At 45.1% G+C, this 18,390-nt stretch overlaps 1 protein-coding gene across 1 annotated transcript in view; it reads left to right on the top strand.

The window, feature by feature from the left end:
• Positions 1–1,383: 1,383 nt before the first annotated feature.
• The window catches only part of LOC136099674 (TOG array regulator of axonemal microtubules protein 2-like), a 39,818-nt gene continuing 22,811 nt past the window's right edge, over positions 1,384–18,390 (top strand). The window contains exons 1-7 of the mRNA XM_071807263.1: positions 1,384–1,423; positions 1,855–2,090; positions 3,613–3,773; positions 5,039–5,085; positions 13,707–13,897; positions 14,847–14,985; positions 15,925–16,080. Of these exons, the coding sequence (XP_071663364.1) occupies positions 1,384–1,423; positions 1,855–2,090; positions 3,613–3,773; positions 5,039–5,085; positions 13,707–13,897; positions 14,847–14,985; positions 15,925–16,080 (970 nt within the window). The remainder of the gene's footprint in view (positions 1,424–1,854; positions 2,091–3,612; positions 3,774–5,038; positions 5,086–13,706; positions 13,898–14,846; positions 14,986–15,924; positions 16,081–18,390) is intronic.

Below are 18,390 nucleotides of genomic sequence, written 5' to 3'. Positions count from 1 at the left end.
TTTAATTGCAGACATGTTTATAGTCCATAGCCACTTTGTGCTGGCCTTGAAGGCATTATTTGGTTGAAATGAATCCTCTTTCGCTCAGCAAAGTACAAAACCGGCCTTGTCTTACGTGTCCATGATTGTCTGTATCTGCTTTTGTTTTCATTAAGTAGATACAAGTTCAGTGAATATGAGCAGAACTTTACAACATACAGTTTAAGATTTCAGCAAATTTAGCTTACTAAGTAAAGTGAGACAGACAGTATCTTAAAAATTACACAACCTTATAATCTAGTGATTAATTCTATTTCAAATGCATTTACTTGAGCTAAATGATTAGTATAAAACTTAAATTTGTGCTTATCCAGTGATCAGTGAATAGTAAAAGATCATTGCCCTACAGCCACGCTTGTCTAGCAGAGACAGCTCACTGTAGGCTCACCCAGGCTGTCATATTTATGGAATAAAGTGGTTGGCTTGAAGTCAAATTGCATACAGTGGGAAAGGTCTGCATGAGACTCCTTGCACCCACAACTTATCATTGTTCACTCTGCCATTCTATTTTCTTGTGGGTTTCCTAAAATAAGTTCTTGGCCTGGCTAAAGCTCAGGCCTTTGTCTCCTTTGGAGCCTGTACCATATTGCTGCTGGTGTGGCTGGGTGTAGGTTGAGAGCACACATCACAGTGACCATTCCAGAGGCCAGGACTAGTGTGTTAATCTTCTGTGAAAAAAAGTGTCTGGTGGTTTTTTTTTGTCTCCATATCAAATGTTGTGAATTTGAGTCTTTTGTACTGTTCTTATTTTAAAGCTAAATACCACACCTCAATTGCTGTCTACTACAGGAGCGTTCCCAAATTCAAACCCAGATACAAGGCTCTGCGAGGCAGAAGCATTGATTCAAACTTGCGGTTTTGTGGCAGCAGTTGGACTACTGAAGAAGGAGGTGAGGATGGAAGGGGGTTGAATGTGCAATGGTCGCCTCAGCCAAATGAAAAAAAATAAAAAATCAGGGAGAAAGGGTCCGTGGAGGTCAGTCCTCATGTGCTGGCTCTGCATCAGAGTAGGTGGCTGACAGAGAGCTGCAGATGATCCTGTCCTCCTTCAGTGGTGCATATGGCATCACATCTCGCTATCATTAGTTCATTACGCTTTCTCCTTCATCAACAGTAGCCAAATCACTACCACTGCCAGCCAGGACAGGGATTGTGGCCCAACTGCCATAAATCAGGCATCCTCTCCCGGATGACTGGGCCAGTGAGGCTGATGTGCATGACTTCAGCATTGGGCAAGGAGGTGACCACCCCCACCTTTCTCACCAAGCCTCGACCCAGGACCCCCAAGAGAGGGAGGCAAGCAGCGCTGACCCGGGTACCATCCAGATCAAAGACAAGCTGAAGATGAGGAGGATGTCTGACGGTCTGTCAGCCTCATACAGTGGTAAGGCGGGAACCTGCCTGCTCTCCTGTGGGAAGAAGGGTCTTTTCCCAGCCTAGAAAGCTAGTGCACATTCCCAGGGAACAGTTGTGCCCCCTGCAATAACCTTCCCTGTTGCTGTAGGGGTGTACAACTGTGAGGCAGGGAGAGGAGCAGGAGAGTGAATGTGCAGGTGAATAATTCTGGATATGCACAGGTCCATGGGCTCTCTGTTATTCGACAGGAGCTCAGAGGACCAGGATGCTCCTCTGGTGGCTCTGTGGGAGTGCCTAAGTGTTGTCCACTGGCCTGCTTCAAGTGGCTGCCAGCATGAGCATGTTTCCCTGTGCAGCTATTTAGAAGTTTCCAATAAATCTGTCCAATGAAATATCTAGCTTCAGGTGCTTTATGTTTGCAGTGCTGCTTCTATTATGCTTTGTGTCTCTGCTTTGCAGGCCTGACTGACTGTGATGACCCTGAGGGGGTTACCCTGAAGCCAGTAGTTTCCGGATCACCTTCCCCAAAGCTCCTGGAAACCTCCAAGACTATGTCTCCCAACCAGAACAGACCTATTTCCTCAGAGACCTGCATGTTAAGCGATGGAGAGCAGGAGCATGAGGAAAATGACACAGACTATGATGCCAGTGATGAGGATAACACGGAGCTGATGTCAGAGAGTGAAGGATGTAAAGTAAGGAAACCAAGCCAAATCATGTGTAGTGGGTCTTCAGTTTATTTCCAGTAGGCAGAGCTCTGAGATCTTCTTTTTCTGCAGGGTGAGCCCAGGGAAACAGCTGAGCCAAGAAAGTGCTCAGCTGGACATTGTGCTTCAGGCTGTTTCTGCAACATGCATGCTGCAGACTTGATGTCCTCAGTCTGTATCAATAGGAGAATAGTTTCTGTGCTCTCTAGTGGCTCCTGCTGTGTTTTCTGACTGAGAACACACCAGCAATGAATCAGAGCAACTAAATGTGTCTCACGTGGTCAAGCATGTTCTTCTACAGTTAGTAAAATCCACGTTTCTGTATACATGGTATAATAGTTACTGTTGCAGACACACCAGTGTCTTTGTGGCTTTTTATATCAGCTCTGTCTGGTTTAGACAGAAACAGATGTTTGCTGGTTTTTGCTCTAGGTTCTCTCAGTTTTTGAGTTATACAGCCACGTCCTTCTACAGGGTTATCTCTAATAATGTTTTTAGAGTTCAGTGGCTTCCGTGCAGCTTCATTATCTCCCATGGTTCTGCCCAGGGATAGGTGAAGGGAACTGCCAACTCTGGCCATGGGTAATGGAGTCCAGACTCCATCCACTTTTTCAGGATGGATAGAAGCTGCAGTTGTTTTGGGTTTGCTGTGGTGGTAAGGAGAAGGCAGATGAAAAACAATTTTTGTAAACTGGATAACCAATAAAAGGCTAATGTATTTGATTTCAGCCTTGCAGATACAGGGCCGACTGTATCCCTGACATTCGCTCTGTTGGTTTCACTGGAATTTGAACAGGTCTTGATTTGGCTCTTTATCTGTGACAAGAATGATGGGATACTAAGGAAGGGTGCATGTCTGCCTCCACTCCCTCCATCCCCTTCCTAGCCATGGCAGGGAGAGCCTGAAGTAATTTCAGCAGGCAGAGACACAGAGCTGCAGGGTGGGAGCTCTGCTGAACTTCAGAAAATGATGGTGAGCCTGAAATTAACTGTGTGGGAGCTGGAGAGCACCAAGTATCCAGAGAGCACAGTAGAATCTGGGCCAAAGGGCTAGTAGGGGAAAGGCAGAAAGCAGAAAAAAAAAGATGGGCTTGAGGAAAGCAGGTTTTGTCAGCCTGCAGAATGACTACGTGGGGACTTGGCTGGAGTTCAACAATGCCTGGTAGGTGCTTTAGGGACGAGAGGCTAGTGATCTAAGCCCATTCCCTTACCATCAGAAAGGCTTATAGAAGCAATGGCATGCAGAACATCCTTACGTCGAGCAGATGGATACCAGGTGGGAAAGCAGCCACTGCTAGAGAGGTGAGTGAGAGGAGAGAGCTGGCAACAGCATGGGGACATTGTCTCTCCCTCATCACTTCCCTTTACATCGCCCATCCTAGGTCAAGTTGCTCCACCAGTTTGACTTTTTTTTTCCTGGTATGTCCTAGCTAAGAGCATGGCTAAACTACTTCTGGCATCAACGGGGAACGCTGGATGCTCCAGCTGAGCACTGTTCTACTATTTCCAGGCTTCCCTGCTGCATTCGTATTGCAGTGGTGACAATGGGAACAAGCCACGGGGAATGGCTTTGCTTTCCCCGATCCCCGAGTCAGCAACATCTTCTGATGGGACTCCTGACAGTGCTGCAGGCTCTCAGAATGCGGATTTCGAAGAGGCCCCAGAGATGAGGTAAGCCAAAGTGTGCGCTTCTCCAATATGTTTTTCATCTCACACTTCTCATCTTGTGAGATTGTTTTCCACGGTCAGTTCTTCAATATATTTATGCAAACTTCTGTACTTTCACCACTTTCTGTATCTCTGGTGACCAGCACTGTGTCAAAGCCAACATCTAAGATTGGCTCTAAGCAACTCAACCAACTCTCACCAACTCTAAGATCAACTCAAAGCCACCTCTAAGATCTTGGGTAGTGGGGCACAGGAGGAGGCAGGACTTAAGAGGAACTTAAAAGCAAGTCCTCTGCTGAACTCTGATACTGATTCACTCTGTAATCTTTGTGGCACCCTTTGGGAACTGTATTGCATGGATCTGAATACAGCATCTGGTTTTGTGTGTGATCTTTGCCAATACCTGTACCTGCAAAGTTATGTTAGGGCAAATATTGACTATTGTAGAGCTGTCTGTAAATTCAGATGCTGCTTCTGTAAACATCAATTATAACTTCTCTGTGTCTGGGCCTTCACTGTAAAATGGAAGCCCAGATAAATCTCTGTTTATAGATGTCTAATTCTATAGATGCCTAATATTTGCATATGGTTTTAAGATCAAAGGGTGGAAAGTACTAGAGAACAGTTATGGGGCTGTAACTGATGGAAAGATGTTTGCTTCGATATGCGTGAGGAAATCTAGCTGTCAGCTTTATCCTAGTTATAACAATAAATAAGGAGTCATAGAAATATAGTTCCAATTCAAAAGCTTCAGCATAGCTTTTACAGTGCAATCTGAGTATACTTACCTACCAGCTGAGTTGCAAAAACCCTTCTTCTAAAAAGAACAGGGAGGTGTAAGATTATTCTCAGGAGACAGCAGTTGTATTTCCACGTGTAACAAGGTACTGCCATCAGTTTAAGGCATGGCCAAGCAATGTTAGGCTTCTACAGCACTATAAAGGTAGCTGCACTCAATACAGACTTATGGCTGGCTTAACATCTCTTGCTGATTCAGAAAGGATGCATGAACAGTGAGAGCCACTCAACTCCGAAAGCAGAGACAGCAGAATTGGATAGTTAAGGCCCAAATTGAAATCCTGTGTTTCAGCTGGAGCTTGACCAGTTCTGTGTGACTCCAGCAGCTGAAAATTTAGTGACAATTAATCACCTTTGTGTATTGTTGGTTTTATGGGTTGCATTTTCTCCTTCATCAGATGGATCTTGCTAAGGAAGTTTGCCTCTCCTTCTGTATCCTCATATATTATTTTGTCCTCAATTTTCTTAAGGTCAAGATCAGGCAGCAGAAGTGAAGAGAAGACATTTAAATCTCAAGGTGGGTACAGGGCATGGTTGCCCTAAAAAGAACATAGGTGACTCATGGATGGCAATGTGAAAATTCAGCTGAAAACTGTCCTGTAACCTTTTTCATTCTTTGATGCACTCAGATGGCTCCTCAGAGACCAGCCACTGGGAAATGTGCTCTGTTGATCCAGTGAAAATGACTCCAGCATGGAGTTATGAATGGCAGGAGCTAGAAGAGTACCTTGGGGCCCTGCAAATGCACAGGAGGAAAAGAAAATGTTCCCCTAACTCATGCTTATACCTTTTAACCCCCAGCATGCTCTCTAATGTCACAAAGATTAGAGAAAAATGAGGCATTTTGCATGAAATGAGAAATGTGCCCACTCATTCCTCCAACACTTGAAGGAGAAAACCTTATCTTGAGCAGCTTCTGAACTGAACCCTTTCAGATCTGAAGTAGATTAATCAGCAGAGCCTATTTTTGCATTGGAAGAAATAGTGAAACCTTGTATGATAGCAAGTCCTTGTGAATTTTCCTTTTACAAAGAGACTTAAGGATCCAGCCTACGCAGGACCTGAGCTCTCTGTCCTTTTAAGTACAAGCCTAAATTCAATGCTGAGTAATGAGGTTTCCTTGTTGCAACTCATTTACCCCAAGTCACATATCCTGGGTTTACGATTACAAATCTCTTCCCCCACTCTATGTGCATATGTCAGTATTGCACACTGAGGCTGGGTAGGAGATGCTTACTGACTTTCCTCTGCTCCCTGCCTTGCGTTGTCACTAGCAATTAGAGTTCTGCAAGACAAAATCTGGTGTCTGGTGCATCTGTGTCAGCCAGTACTTCTAACCTGAAAACCTCAATGACACCGTTGCTGCCCCTTTGCCGTCTGTGGGTTTGTAGCAATAGGAGAGATGGGAATTTGAGAAACAATTGTGCTGATGCAGAAGAAGCAATAAGATCCACTGGTCCCTCAGCTCAGTATTAGTCCTGACAAATAATGGGCATTCCCAATAGGAATGATTCCTTTATTGCTGATATGCAGCTAGGATGCTGGGTGCAACTAGGGAGAACTATTGCTGAGCAAGTAATGTGACATTTTTGATGGATACATTATAGACTAGAAATGAGATATATCATTAAACCATCTTTCTCTCTCTTTTGTTATTGACCTGACCATTCTGCAGGGAAAAAATTCCTGATTTAAGAAAGTTATTCCTTTTTTACTGCTTGGCTATCACATGATTTTATCATCTGTGAAGCCATGTAAGGAATGATTAGTTCTCCGAGTTTTAATAGCTCTTTTTGGAGAGTATTTCAGAATGAGCTGTACTGTGCTATTCCCATTAAGAAAATCAGCCTTTGGTGAGTCTGCCCAGAAAGTGGGCTGACCTACTGCAATTTAGAATGAAACCCCTTGGGGAAAATGAATTCTGGCTTCAAGAGCACAATTCTGCTTTTGGTAACACTCTAGCAATCCTAAGCTTTTCTTTTAATGCCCTCTAAAATATTCCAGCAAAGAGGAGGAAATGTTAATTCTTACCTCTACAAAGACTATTAAATATAGCTATTTGTCGAGGGTTAGGATTGCGGGGTGACAATCAAACCCTGGCAGATGTATTGTTAACCTCCTCTCCCCCCCCCCCACTTCCCCCTTTTGCCCCTCCCTCTCCCCCCTTCCCACTCAGGACAGGCGATCGGGAGGGAAAGAAGGACAGAGAGAAGAGAGTTGGAAAAGTTAAAGATGTTTTACTAATGCTACTAATAAGAATAGAGAAAATAATACAAAATATACAAAACCAATCTTGTAAGTCTCAGCAACTGCAGAGCCAGCACCCAAAGTCCTGGATTAGACTCTGTAGCCAACCGGAGCTGGATTCAGTCTCTCACTAGGCCTCAGTTCGCAGGGACGACCAGCAAGGTCCTCTCCTAATGTCAGCCATGAGGAAAAAAGGGAAAAAGGCAAAAGGGCCGAGATCCTCGTGATCTCCCACTTTTATATGAAGTATTCACGTGAATGGAATGTTATACACCGTTGGTCAGTCTCTCGGTCACCAGTTTCTCGTTGCCCCTCTCGCGAGATGTCCATCCGTGCTTATCAATAAGTTTGCATTCCATTGCTAGGTTTAACCAAAACATGTGTCGGGTTCTCCAGGAAAATGCAGCTAATATGAAGGCTTTAGCTGACAGGCAAAAATTCACTAAAAGAGAAACTTGTTTTTTAACAAAACCAGGACATTCCACCCCTTATAATATGACATTCACTGAATACTTAAACCTTATCAATACAATCTATCAATACAATCTAATTAATCACTACTACTATATATATATACATATGTACATATATACACAGGAGTAATTAATCAGTGGACCATCCTTTGAAAAGTTCATTAAGTTCATTTTGTCACAACAGTCTCCCAGGGCAGGAAAAATGATACAAGTGCATCTCATGACCACTGTTTGTGGGTTAAGGACACCAACTTCGAAGAAGGTGTCGGGCACCACTCGAAGAAGCTAGCTCTAGTTTCATCACCATTGTCTTGATCTGAAAGACACTTATTAAACATTGTTAGTGCGGCAATTCACATCATACAGTTCAGCATTGCATATTTTCACCTGAAATCAAATCCCCTTGAGGTACACACCGAACTTCTCCATCCTTAAGCATCACCCACCAGGTGCTGCCAGGTCCCTGGGCAAAAACAATCCCACGAATAGGTTTGCCTTTGCCTGAGGCAGGAGTAACCCAGACTGCCTTTCCTAAGATATTTTTCATGTGTACTACAGGGACTTTATCTCCTTCTACAGTCCGTAGAATTTCTGATTGTGCAGGCCCGGCTCGATTGGTTGATCCCCTAGTGTTGACCAACCAAGTAGCTTTTGCTAAATGTGAATCCCAGTTTTTAAAGGTTCCACCACCAAGTGCCTTTAGTGTAGTTTTTAACAAACCATTGTACCTTTCAATTTTCCCAGAGGCTGGTGCATGATATGGAATATGATATACCCACTCAATACCATGTTCTTTGGCCCAATTGTCTATAATACTGTTTTTGAAATGAGTACCATTGTCTGATTCAATTCTTTCTGGCGTACCGTGCCGCCAGAGGACTTGCTTCTCAAGGCCCAAGATAGTATTTCGGGCTGTAGCATGAGGTACGGCATATGTTTCCAACCATCCAGTGGTTGCTTCCACCATTGTAAGTACATAGCGCTTACCTTGACGTGTTTGTGGAAGTGTAATATAATCAATCTGCCAAGCTTCTCCATACTTATACTTTAACCATCGCCCCCCATACCATACAGGTTTTAACCGTTTTGCTTGTTTGATTTCGGCGCAAGTTTCACATTCATGAATAACCTGTGAAATAGTGTCCATAGTTAAATCCACCCCTCGATCACGAGCCCATTTGTATGTTGCATCTCTACCTTGATGCCCTGAAGCATCATGGGCCCACCGAGCTAGGAAAAGTTCACCTTTATGTTGCCAGTCCAAGTCCACCTCAGCTACTTTGATCTTAGCAGCTTGATCCGCTTGTTGGTCGTTTAGATGTTCCTCAGTGGCTCGACTTTTAGGCACATGAGCATCTACATGACGAACTTTCACAGGCAGGCTCTCTAGCCGAGCAGCAATGTCTTGCCACAGTGTGGCAGCCCAAATGGGTTTACCTCTGCGCTGCCAGTTGCTTTTCTTCCATTGCTGTAGCCACCCCCACAAGGCATTTGCTACCATCCATGAGTCAGTATAGAGATAAAGTATTGGCCACTTCTCTCGTTCAGCAATGTCCAAAGCCAGCTGGATGGCTTTCACTTCTGCAAACTGACTGGATTCACCTTGTCCTTCAGTGGCTTCTGTAACTTGTCGTGTGGGACTCCACACAGCAGCTTTCCACCTTCGATGTTTTCCTACAAGACGACAGGATCCATCTGTGAACAGTGCATACTGCTTATCAGTCTCTGAAAGCGTATTATATGGTGGTGCTTCTTCAGCACGTTTTACTTCCTCCTCATCTGGAGACATCCCAAAATCTTTGCTTTCTGGCCAGTCTGTAATCACTTCTAATATCCCTGGACGGTTGGGACTTCCAATTCGAGCTCGTTGCGTGATCAGTGCAATCCATTTACTCCATGTAACTTCGGTTGCATGATGTGGAGAGGGAACCGTCCCTTTGAACATCCAGTTCAGCACCGGCAGTCGAGGTGCCAGGAGGAGCTGTGCTTCAGTGCCGATCACTTCTGAAGCAGCTCGAACTCCTTCATATGCTGCCAGTATCTCCTTTTCAGTTGGAGCATAGTTGGCCTCAGATCCTTTGTATCCTCGACTCCAAAAACCTAAGGGTCGACCTCGGGTTTCTCCTGGTGCTTTCTGCCAGAGGCTCCAGGTAAGTCCATTATCTCCGGCTGCGGTGTAGAGCACATTTTTAACATCTAGTCCAGTTCGGACTGGTCCAAGGGCCACCGCATGAGTTATCTCACGCTTAATTTGTTCAAAGGCTTGTCGTTGTTCAGGGCCCCACTCAAATTGGTTCTTTTTACGAGTCACTCGATAGAGAGGGCTCACAATGTGGCTGTAGTCAGGAATATGCATTCTCCAAAAACCTACAACGCCCAAGAAAGTCTGTGTCTCCTTTTTATTAGTAGGTGGAGACATTGCTGCAATTTTGTTGATCACATCCATTGGGATCTGACGACGGCCATCTTGCCATTTTATTCCTAAAAACTGGATCTCTCGTGCAGGTCCCTTGACCTTACTTCGTTTTATGGCAAAACCAGCATCCAAAAGAATATGAATTATTCTCTCACCTTTCTCGAAGACTTCTTTTGCTGTGTCGCCCCATACAATGATGTCATCAATATATTGCAAGTGTTCTGGAGCTTCACCTTGCTCCAGCGTGGTCTGGATCAGTCCATGGCAGATGGTAGGACTGTGTTTCCACCCCTGGGGCAAGCGATTCCATGTGTACTGGATGCCCCTCCAGGTGAAAGCAAACTGCGGCCTGCACTCTGCTGCTACAGGAATAGAGAAAAATGCATTAGCAATGTCAATTGTAGCATACCACTTGGCTGCCTTTGACTCCAGTTCAAATTGCAGTTCTAGCATGTCAGGCACAGCAGCACTCAGTGGTGGTGTAACTTCATTCAGGCCACGATAGTCTACAGTTAGTCTCCACTCGTCACTAGACTTACGCACTGGCCAGATTGGGCTGTTAAAAGGTGAGCGAGTCTTACTGATCACACCCTGGCTTTCCAATTGACGGATCAGCTTCTGTATAGGAATCAAAGAGTCTCGACTGGTGCGATATTGCCGGCGATGCACCGTCGTGGTAGCAGTTGGCACCTGCTGATCGTCAACCCTCAGCAGTCCTACAACAGAAGGGTCATCTGAAAGACCAGGCAAATCAGACAGCTGTTCAATTTTCTCAGTGTCCACAGCTGCTATACCAAATGCCCACCTATACCCTTTTGGGTCCTTAAAATACCCTCTCCTGAGGTAGTCTATACCAAGGATGCATGGAGCATCTGGACCAGTCACAATGGGATGCTTTTGCCAGTTTTTTCCAGTTAGGCTCATTTCAGCCTCTACAACAGTCAGTTCCTGGGATCCCCCAGTCACTCCAACAATATTGATGGATTGCGTTCCTTTATAATTAGAAGGAATTATTGTGCACTGAGCACCAGTGTCCACTAAAGCTTTGTACTCCTGGGGTTGTGTTGTACCAGGCCATAATATTTGTACAGTCCAATAGACTCTGTTATCCCTTTCCTCCACCTGGTTGGAGGCAGGGCACCTCTAATTCCTGTTTTGCACAGTCTCTGGGTGTGAATTAGAGGTTCCTTCAAGAGCATCAGAATCTCTTCTGCTCCTTTTGTAAACTGGAGCAGCCACCTTCCTAGGAGTTTTTCCTTTTATCTCACGTACTCGTTCTTGAAGTTCTGAGGTAGGCCTTCCATGCCACTTATTCATGTTTTCTCCCTGCTCATGTAGGAAGAACCACAGTGAACCTCTTTTTGTGGGCTGTCTCTGCCCTCTCTCTCGAGATTGGAAACGCCTTCTCCTAACAGCTGAAACATAGGTTTGTGCAGGTCGTGAACGGTACGAGTCTTCTCTGAGCTCTTTGATTTCTTGCAACAGCTTTTCAAACCGGTCATCAGATTTTTCACACAGTTTCTCCACAGCGGAGACACAAGCCCGTAGAGAACCAGCAAGGCTGTCCTCAAAGTATCGGAGCTGCTCAATCACTTCATTAATTTCTTGTATACCTCTAGCTGACCAGACCATTCCTGCCAATGACTTAGCATATGCAGGTGGTGCACTTTGTACAAATCTGCGCCACATAGATTTTGTACAATTGATTCTATCTGGGTCTGTCCCCTCTTGGCTGTTTGGTCCTAGATAGATGATCTCTCGCACAGCTAATTCTCTCAGGAACTGGATACCTCTCTCCATAGTATTCCATTTCCCTAACTTGGATATACAATCTTCCTTGTAGGGAAATCTGACTTTCATAGCTGCCAGGAGTCGGGTCCAGAGAGTAGCGGCATTAGATTCTCTTGAAATTGCCCTATCAATGGTGGAATCTTTTGACAGAGATCCCAGCTGCCTGGCTTCACCACCTTCTAATTCAATTGTTTCTGCCCCATTGTCCCAGCATCGCAGCAGCCAGGTTAAAATATTCTCGCCTTCACGACGACTAAAGTCTTTTCGCAGATCTCTCAGCTCACCTGGAGAAAAGGACCGAGTGGTGGTCACTTCATCTCCACCCTGTCCTGATGATGATGCCTCTTGGGTTGATGTTGGCCCTGTGCCATCACCTGCTGCACGGGTAGTCTTTCTAGTGACTTTCTTACAACCAGCAACTGATGCTGATATGGGTTCACCATCATTTGATTCATTTTCAGAGTCTGAATGACTGTCACAGTGATTGCTGTGGTTACAGCAGCAACAGTGCCCAGTGTGTGAAGACGGGGGGGCTGCCTTGTTAGCCTTTGAGGCTGGAGAAGTAACGTTATCTGCAGAGACCTTGGCAGAGGAGCTCTGCGTAGGAGCTGTAGCTTCAGCCTGTGAAGCCGCGGTTGGGGGGGCCGTGGCTGCAGCAGCAGCTTTGGCTGTTTTGCCTTTTCTCGAGCGGCTAGGAGTGCTTTTTGCTAAAGCTTCTGAAGACGCACTGCAAATCTCAGGACTAAGAAGAGACGCAAACCTCCTATTGAACCTCATTTCTCTTAACAGTAACACAAACTGACACACATTCAGCAAACCAGATAACACCATCACAGTTCTATCAAAGCTCCAAGGGTATTCAAAGTTCTCTAACACATTTGCAAACTGTCCCAGCGAAATCACAAAAGTATTGTTAGTCAGCCTTTCTAAAGATTCGCTTGACCAATTAGCAAATATAGAGCCATTCTGCTCTTTAATCTCTCCTGGAGGTTTTTCAAGGTAAAGCAAAAACGAGTAAAAATACATTAGCGGCTGCAGTATAATGAAATAAACCAGTGCCAAACCACACAGGATCATCATCACGACTAAATAATATCCGAATCAAACAGACGCGCGAGTATCACAACTCTATGAGTTGGCACCGTGCCAAGAAAATTGAAAGGTACGTCAGAGCAGTAGAAAAGCCAAAAATCTCCAAATTTACCCCTTTCTCTTGCCCCACGTTGGGCGCCAATTATCTGTCGAGGGTTAGGATTGCGGGGTGACAATCAAACCCTGGCAGATGTATTGTTAACCTCCTCTCCCCCCCCCCACTTCCCCCTTTTGCCCCTCCCTCTCCCCCCTTCCCACTCAGGACAGGCGATCGGGAGGGAAAGAAGGACAGAGAGAAGAGAGTTGGAAAAGTTAAAGATGTTTTACTAATGCTACTAATAAGAATAGAGAAAATAATACAAAATATACAAAACCAATCTTGTAAGTCTCAGCAACTGCAGAGCCAGCACCCAAAGTCCTGGATTAGACTCTGTAGCCAACCGGAGCTGGATTCAGTCTCTCACTAGGCCTCAGTTCGCAGGGACGACCAGCAAGGTCCTCTCCTAATGTCAGCCATGAGGAAAAAAGGGAAAAAGGCAAAAGGGCCGAGATCCTCGTGATCTCCCACTTTTATATGAAGTATTCACGTGAATGGAATGTTATACACCGTTGGTCAGTCTCTCGGTCACCAGTTTCTCGTTGCCCCTCTCGCGAGATGTCCATCCGTGCTTATCAATAAGTTTGCATTCCATTGCTAGGTTTAACCAAAACATGTGTCGGGTTCTCCAGGAAAATGCAGCTAATATGAAGGCTTTAGCTGACAGGCAAAAATTCACTAAAAGAGAAACTTGTTTTTTAACAAAACCAGGACACTATTAAAACCCAGTAGTTCTTTAGTAACTGGGGAAAAGAGGATGTTTACTAAAATCAAAATGGATAGGAACAGAGACAAACCCTTTTGGCAAGAGCAATCTCCATCTCTCTGTTCTTCTCTATCAAACACAGCTGCTCACCAGAATCCAAGGGCTGAGGCCTTTATCGCACAGTAGGTTTGAGTCTGGTGGCCAACAAAGCAATGTCATTTCTGCTGCCAGTGCAATATGGTAGTACGCCATCTGTTTGGAAAGGTGCTATCTTCCTTACTGTTATCATACACGATCTATATCCTTGTCTTATCAGAGGTCCAGACTTTGGAACCCATTTTGCCTCCTATCAAGCATCGCGTTGCTCGTGATGTGAAGTCTGCCAGACGTTTGCGTGAACCTGTGGTCCCATTGCCAAGCCTTCCACTCAGACAGGCCAAGGAGACAAACCATCGTGAGAGGCCTCGCCTTCTGAGTGTCGATGACTTCAAGATCAGCAATGAAAAGGTAATGGCTAAGGACAGGGGTGAGCAGGCTTCCTTTTCAATGACTGTTCAGTGCTTAGCACAAAATGTCACTGAAAATCATAATCTTCCCCTCTTGCGGAGCAGATTCTATTTGGAATACATTTGACAACTACAGAGCAATTACTTGAGTATTTTCCCTGGTGCAGAAGTCACTGGTTGAGAGGCGGTGCTAAGGTTAGGCAAAAAGCATTCTTTATGTGCGGAGGCCGATTTAGAGCAGATCTGAATGGCAGGGCAAGTTACACATCAGTGAACATGTGCACAGTGCATGCTTGGAAGCACAGAAGCAAAGATTATAATGTTGAATGCAAGGAAGGCTGCAGAATAAAATAGAAGACCTTGCTTTTCCTTAGTTACCTTTCTTGCTGTATCTCACAGCCATCTCATTCACAGTTTTTCTATTCAATAAGACCAATGTTCCTCCAACTTGTTTTCACATGACTCCTTTTTTGGACTCTGGGTTCTCAGAGAGCAGCTGAGTCATTCAGAAGCAAGGAAGTGAGAAGCAACTGCAATTACTGGCCATGACTGTTAAGAAACAGCAAATTACCTCTCATTGCTGGTTATTGCAGATGGGTTTTGTTCCCCTGCCATAGCCTGTAGGAACTGAACCACCTGCTCACAGTAAGGTGAGCTCTTAATCTGTCTTGGAGCGCTGCTATGACTCTCTTGGTTCAAGCAGGTCTTCTTGACATAGATTGAGAAACAGCATCTTGGGCCAGTAGAAGGTTATGGCAATGGAGTGTTACATATCACTAGCTGTAATTGTCTGCCAAGGTGAGGGAAGGAGGAATTCTTCTGAAACTATTGAGATGTATATGGAGCTGCAGTAAAGAAGATGACACGCTACCACTGTGTTCCTGATGAGGTGTTGTGTGTGGTTTGTGCATCTTTTTTCATGTGCTATGATTTATTTCCATTGCAACTAGATCCGCGTTGTCTTGTGCAAGTCAGCTTACAATAAAATGAGAGAGAGGAAGATTGTGCTTAGGGAGAGGGAGGAAGAGACAGAAAAGCCCTTGCAGCTCCCTGCACTGAACACTGACCCCAGGGATGCAGCCAACAAAAGTAAGTGGTTGCAATAGTTGTGAGCCTTTTTGTTTGCTTGCTTGCTACTTACTACATAGTGTTGCAAATGTCTATGAAATTGGACTGGAAGGCTGTTAAACTTGCATCTGAGTGGAAGCTTACACAGGACTTATTTCCACTTTTCAAAGAAAAATACAGAGGCATGATGTGTCTTGCTCCCGGCCCATACTGAGTCAGTCACAGTAAATCACTTTCCCCACTTCTCCTATGAAGTCTTTCAGACTGGATAATTCTGTCTTGCAAACTACACTGGGGATTCAGACTCTCTAATTGAGAGTAGCCTCCAGGAAAGGTGAATGGGTGAGTCCAAAAGAAGGCTTTTCAACCAAGGTGCCCCTGGAAGAAACAAAATCAAACTGTATCTAATTAAAACACAAAATATCTTGCTCACATGATAGGACAGATTATCCTGCTCACCCCACTCCTTGCTGAGGAGCTCACACTATAGAGCTGTGCTGGAGCCCTTAGCCAGAGCTTGCGTTTCACCCACATGAGCAAGCAGCATTGCTGACTTAATTGCAGCTGACAGACACTGATTGTACAGCTGCACGCACTACCTTGAGCACAGCAGCAGCAAACTTAAGTGTCAGCACTCAGCCCAAGGGCATCAGACAAGGTTCTCTGCTCTTTTTCTTGCTATTATTTTGTGAAGTACTAGTGAGGAGTGCTGAGGTGGGAACCTCTAGAATGTAACTTCCCTATCCAGCCTCTGAAACAAGAAAGCAAAAGAAAAGCAGCACTGAGTTTTCCTCATTTCTTACGGAAAGCATCACCACATTGTGTGATCATTGTCTGGGATAACAAAGAGATGTTACCCAGCTCCAGCAAGACTTCTAGCCCTTTCCAAGCCCCCTGTTGAGGGATAGTCCACCCTGTTCAGATGTTTCCTCTTAACAAGATCCTTTTTGGTCTCTGCAGGCTTTGGCCCACCACCTGTCAATGGGACAGCTCCCAGCATGCGCAATACAGGCAAAGAGAGCACTGGTACTGCTTTGAGGAAGCGGTTCAACAGGCCCGCACTGCCCAGCATGCCTGTCATCAACAAGAACAGCAGCGTCCCACGCAACTCCTCAGGTGAGCCTGCTCCCCTGCAGCCCCCACACCAGTACGTAGCACAAGGAGCACAAACTGCCTCACTCCTCAACCACAGGTAAGATCTCAGGTCCAAAGCCTGTTCAGAGGACTGAGAGCAAACCTCCTTTGGATCCATTCCAGCTCAGTGATACTGGAGCAGTTGGTGCTTACAGATCCACTGGGAAGTTGAGCTGCATGAAGTAGGGGTAAAGCCTTAAGCTATAGCTTTTGCCAGTACTGATAGTCCAAAACATAACACTGGTGCTGGGAAGCAGCTGTAACTGCAGGACTGAGCTCCAGTACTGTCTGGCAGGGTGTGCTCACCATGCACATATGTGTACCACCATGGTCAGTTAGCCTGTGCTGCTGTCTGGCTCTGCAGCCAGTTTTTCTACTATCGCAGCAAGGGCTGCCTCTTCATGGAAATTAGAGAAGTGATACATTCATTCTATTGCATCTAGAAGTGCTTAACGACTTGTAGCATCTCTCATCCCACTGCCTGCAATGCAAACTGGGAACAAGCAGTGCCTGTATTTCCGACTGTATTTTGGTCAGCCCACCCAAATACAGTGGCTCTCTGTAGCAGAAGACGTACATGAGAGGTTACTGGTGCTCCCAGGCTGCTCACTCCCTGCAGCAAATATGCAGCAGATAGTGAGCATACTGATTCTCAGCTCTCCTTTGTGGGTGGCCTACCTTGTGTTATGATCCTGAGCACCAAGAGTTAGGAAAAAGGGAACTAAGAATGATATTTTGAATGCTCCTTCCTAGTGATGCTACTCCAGTTTTCAAAACTGATCAGAACTAGCCTTGTGGCGGTAGCAAATTCGACGAATCCAGACGCCGGCATAAGCTCTTTGATCGAACGGGCGGGCCGGGCGAGAGTAAGGAGTCTAATTCAATGTGAATTTACCATCCGTACTCTTTAATGAACTCTTAAACAACACTGAATATCAATGTCCCCGAGACCACGTTTTTCCAAGCCTTATATACTCTCTACCAAAAGGCCATGCGGCAAGCGCAGGCTACAATTGGTTACACTCACAGTCACTCATCCCCCCCCACTATGGTGATTGGCTGCAGGGCACTGTTCACAGACTGTTCATGCGCAGCGGCAACGCCCCTCCTGCAGCCTGGGTCGAGGGCAGACCGGCTTCTGTTTACTGTCCTTTTGTCTCTGGTGTCTCAGGGAAATCCTTCCGTGCAGCACAGCCGCATCAAGCCCTGGCTTGTTCACAGCACACAGCCAGAGACTCTCCACAATTCCTCCTTTTTTTTTCTTTTTGGACAAGCCAGGATTGATTAGCTGTGTGTTCTAATCCTTTTTTGATATGTGATAAAAAACAACTTATACATAACATATAAATAACAACAACAATCAACGTAAACAGTGCACTTTGCAATAAACCTGAGGTGTTCCATTGCCATTTAAATATCGCAATGGATTGATTAAACAAATTCCAAGAACTTTGGTTTAAAGATACTCAACTTATAACAAACGATGTGCTGGGTGTTGATAAACTTACTCAAGAGGTAGTGGTGTTTAAAGATCTACTTATATAACTATAGTATGCATACATGTCACAGCTAAATCAATGCAAAGGTTACACCTCACTCTGTGACCTCCGAAGGTTCTGCTGCAGGGAGTTGATTTGGTTGAGTTTGTTTCAACTCCGGCTTTACTGCTCGGCTTGGAACCCACAATGGACCTTGATCTGTGGAGAGACACATATACCCTCTACCATTAAAAATAACAGGTACTGGTCCCTTCCACAATCCAGTGGTGGGATCACGATATCTCACCATGAATTCCGGTAAAGTGTTTTTCCTTCCTAGTCTGATCTGATAATGATGAATGATCACAGGAGGCTCCTCATGATCTCCAGTTAGACATAAATAATTCAAGGTAAACAACACCTTTGCTAAACGCTGTTGACAATCTAACTCTTCCTGCTTCTGTTTGCTCAAATACCCTTTAATCATTTGATGTGCTCTCTCGATGATTCCTTGGCCTGTTGGGGAATGAGGTATACCTGTGACGTGTTTCACTGCCCATTTCATTAGAAAAGTTCTAACTTTCTGGCTAACATAGGCAGGGCCATTGTCTGTCTTAATCTTTTCTGGGACACCCATTACAGCAAAACAAGCTGTAAGATGTTTACATACATGTAGTGCTTTTTCTCCTGGTAAAGCAGTAGCCCATATCATTTTTGAAAAAGTATCAATTGTGACATGCACATATTTAAGTCTTCCAAATTCTGGCACATGTGTCACATCCATTTGCCATAATTCTAAGGCTTTTAAACCTCG

This window comes from Patagioenas fasciata, chromosome 3 (assembly GCF_037038585.1).
Source record: "Patagioenas fasciata isolate bPatFas1 chromosome 3, bPatFas1.hap1, whole genome shotgun sequence".
Classification (NCBI taxonomy): domain Eukaryota; kingdom Metazoa; phylum Chordata; class Aves; order Columbiformes; family Columbidae; genus Patagioenas; species Patagioenas fasciata.
Note: the sequence above shows the minus strand (reverse complement) of the source record. Positions and strands in the feature narration are given on the sequence as shown.